The 2,930-nt window shown below is 47.6% G+C and overlaps 1 protein-coding gene across 3 annotated transcripts in view; it reads left to right on the top strand.

Annotated features, from left to right (window-relative positions):
- Positions 1 to 2,677, top strand: part of myb (v-myb avian myeloblastosis viral oncogene homolog) — a 6,847-nt gene extending 4,170 nt beyond the window's left edge. The window contains exons 10-15 of one of the 3 annotated variants that reach the window (XM_028966813.1): positions 25 to 161; positions 251 to 362; positions 445 to 567; positions 739 to 843; positions 1,288 to 1,371; positions 1,450 to 2,676. In XM_028966813.1, coding sequence (XP_028822646.1) covers positions 25 to 161; positions 251 to 362; positions 445 to 567; positions 739 to 843; positions 1,288 to 1,371; positions 1,450 to 1,545 — 657 coding nt within the window. In that variant the 3' untranslated portion in view covers positions 1,546 to 2,676. Of the gene's footprint in view, positions 1 to 24; positions 162 to 250; positions 363 to 444; positions 844 to 1,287; positions 1,372 to 1,449 lie in introns of all 3 variants that reach the window. The other 2 variants (XM_028966812.1, XM_028966811.1) reach the window with 2 other exon arrangements.
- Positions 2,678 to 2,930: the final 253 nt, after the last annotated feature.

Below are 2,930 nucleotides of genomic sequence, written 5' to 3'. Positions count from 1 at the left end.
GTGACCTGGTTGTGTTTTCCGCAGTTTTTTAACCCGTCCGCGACGCCGGGGAGCCCCGACCATGACGCAGTGGCCCCCTCTTCCGTGTGCTCCCAGAAGCCCTTGATGGCCACGCCCTTGCATCGCGACCACGCCCTCTCCGGCCAAAAGGAGAACGACATGTACGCAAGTTCTGCGTTTGCCGCGTATTCTGCTGCACTTCTGCCCGTCTGGCGCTGATTTCCGCTCTCGTTCCGTCCTGATGTTCCAGGTTCAGGACCCCCAATCTCAGGAGGTCCATAATGGAGCTGTCCCCACGCACCCCCACCCCCTTTAAAACCGCACTGGCCCTGCATGACCTTAAATTCGGGCCCCTGAAGAGGGTGAGCAGCCGCCGTGTGTGTAAATGCGCGCGTGCGCGTCCGTATATAAAATGGCCACTCACTCTCCGGCGGCCTTTTCCAGAGCCACAGCCCGCCCCTGGACAACCGGGGCCTGGACGGCATCAAGCAGGAGCCGGTGGAGTGCGAGGTCTCCTCGGGACCCCCGCCGCACGACATGCCCCCCCTCAAGAAGATCAAGCAGGAGGTAGAGTGGAGCAGGAAGCCCTGGACTTTCCGGCGCGCTGTAGCCTGCAGTGTTACGTTACGGCCTGGAGAAGCCCCTGGGGCTCACACACACACACACACACACACACACACACACACACACACACTTCTACGTGTGTACTGTAGCAAGTGTCTGGCGTGTGTTCTGCAGGTCGACTCTGCGTGTGAGAGAAGCCCGTGTTTGCAGTGGGAGGGTTCAGACCTTCAAGCCGAGCTCTTTCCCACAAGTGGCCACGCCCACCCTCACGACGCCCCGGTGAGTCTTCCATGGAACGCTGGGTCTCACCTTTCCGCATTTGCATCGGGCGGCGTGTTGGGTTTCGTGGGCGAAACACGAGCACATCCTTCTAGTCCAGGATCCCGCGTCCTCCTCGCGCCGCCTGGTTTCTCCTCCACCCGCATGGACCACGGGTCTCGTATCAGCCCCACTAGTGACCGACCCACCAGACTGCAGATGCAGAGGAACAGTAGAAGTGGAGGAGAAGCAGTTTGACTTCTCAGAACTTGATGTGTTGACTCATTGGATTCTGGGCGACTAAGCAGAATCGCATCTACGAAAAAACAGCAGACTGAGATGAAACGTTGCATCTGTCATTTTGGTCCCCACAATGTCCTCTTGCAACGTGTGACACCTCCTGCACCTCACTGAGCTGTCTCGCTTTGCCTCACACCATCTCACACCTTCCCCTGTTCCTCTCAGGACCTGCTGACCAGCTCTGTGCTCATGCTGCCAGGCTCTGAGAAGACTGAAGATGGACACAGGAACCTGAGGGGCCACCTGCAGGTGAGTCCATCGGCAGGAGACGGTTCTCCACTGAAGAACGTCGTCAGCCGAAGGTTGACTGTTCTCCCCCCCCCCCAGCAGTTCAACGTTTGGGAGCAGGTGGTTGCTGGGAAGGCGGAGGACCAGACGCACAAATACCTCAACGCCTTCAGCACCCGCACGCTGGTGATGTAGACGGAGCAGGACGACTGAGACACTCCGAACCTGGTTTCATTTCACAAGGCAGACTGGACATTCATTGTTGTGGTACAACATTTGGGAGAGGCGCTACGCCATTGGTTACTCTATCGATCTACTTGTTGGATTTCAACCAACCAAAGAACTTCGTGTTTTGTCTGTTTTTTTTTATATATTTGTTTTTTTTTATATATCACTGTTTTGTATTCTATTTTTTGTATTATAAATGGGTTTTAATAATTCTTCATATTGGACGGGCTGATGTGACTATGAATATTAATATAAAGATCGAACACAGTAATTTATTATTTTATCAATTTTTAATGACTACGAGGGGCTTCGTCAGCAGTGTTTGACTCAAGTATTTCGGTCTGTGCCCGTCTGCGGATGGCGTGTCTGTATTCATGCTTACACGCTCATTGTCCTGTGTCCTTCTAGCATTACTGGGATGTTCACGCTGACCGCGTGAGCATGGAACCTACGTATTTCAACTGCGACATTTCCAGGTGCATTACAGTGAGCCATTCCCGACACTTTCATAAGTCAGTTTACAGGGGCACTGCCAACATTCCCACCGGAATTCCCGTTCTGTGGATGTGTTGAAATGTTTCGACGTATTCAGAACCAGACCTGAACATTTACAGTTGATGCCCCGTTTTATTTTTTAAATTGTCGATACTGAAGAGGTTTGAAAAATTGCAGTGAACCAGTGATGGACAAAACATGGAGCAGGTTCTTAAAAGAAATGTGTTTCTTTACTCCGTAGTTCAAATAACGCAAAACAGCAACGGAAACGCGTCCAATTATGATAAATGTACGTTTACGTTGGACCGTGGCCGCTGGGAACAGGCTAGCTCAGCAAAGTGTTAAAATTGTAATGAACAGAGGTGTTATTCGAGCAAAGAAGAATGTAATTGAACAAAAAAAAATGTCTGAAATTTTACAAGCATTTTGTATTCTAACTTCAATCAAAATGGAGCTTTAGTGACAAAACGGCACTTGACGTGGAGAACAATTTCTCTCCAAAAATTTAACAAACACTTGTTATGTTTTATGACAATCTGGGGAAAATCTCTAATTTTGTATTTCTTCTAGAACACTTTAATGGCTGTTTTTTTAATATATATATATATATATATATATATATATATATATATATATATATATATATATATATATATATATATATATATATATATATATATATATATATATAATTAGTTGCCTTTTTATTGCATTTTCTACAAACAGCATCTGAAATACTACTTCTGCGGCCCCGCAGAAACACTGTAGGTAAAATAAATGTGTTATTGCTGCCTTTTTGTATTAGCTTCCAGTATGAACACTTTTTATATAAAAACTGTTATCAAACCAAGTTTTCA

The sequence above is a fragment of the Denticeps clupeoides genome, unplaced genomic scaffold, assembly GCF_900700375.1.
Source record: "Denticeps clupeoides unplaced genomic scaffold, fDenClu1.1, whole genome shotgun sequence".
Classification (NCBI taxonomy): Eukaryota; Metazoa; Chordata; class Actinopteri; order Clupeiformes; family Denticipitidae; genus Denticeps; species Denticeps clupeoides.
The sequence above is the reverse complement of the archived record's forward strand: the minus strand, read 5'-3'. Positions and strand labels throughout refer to the sequence as shown.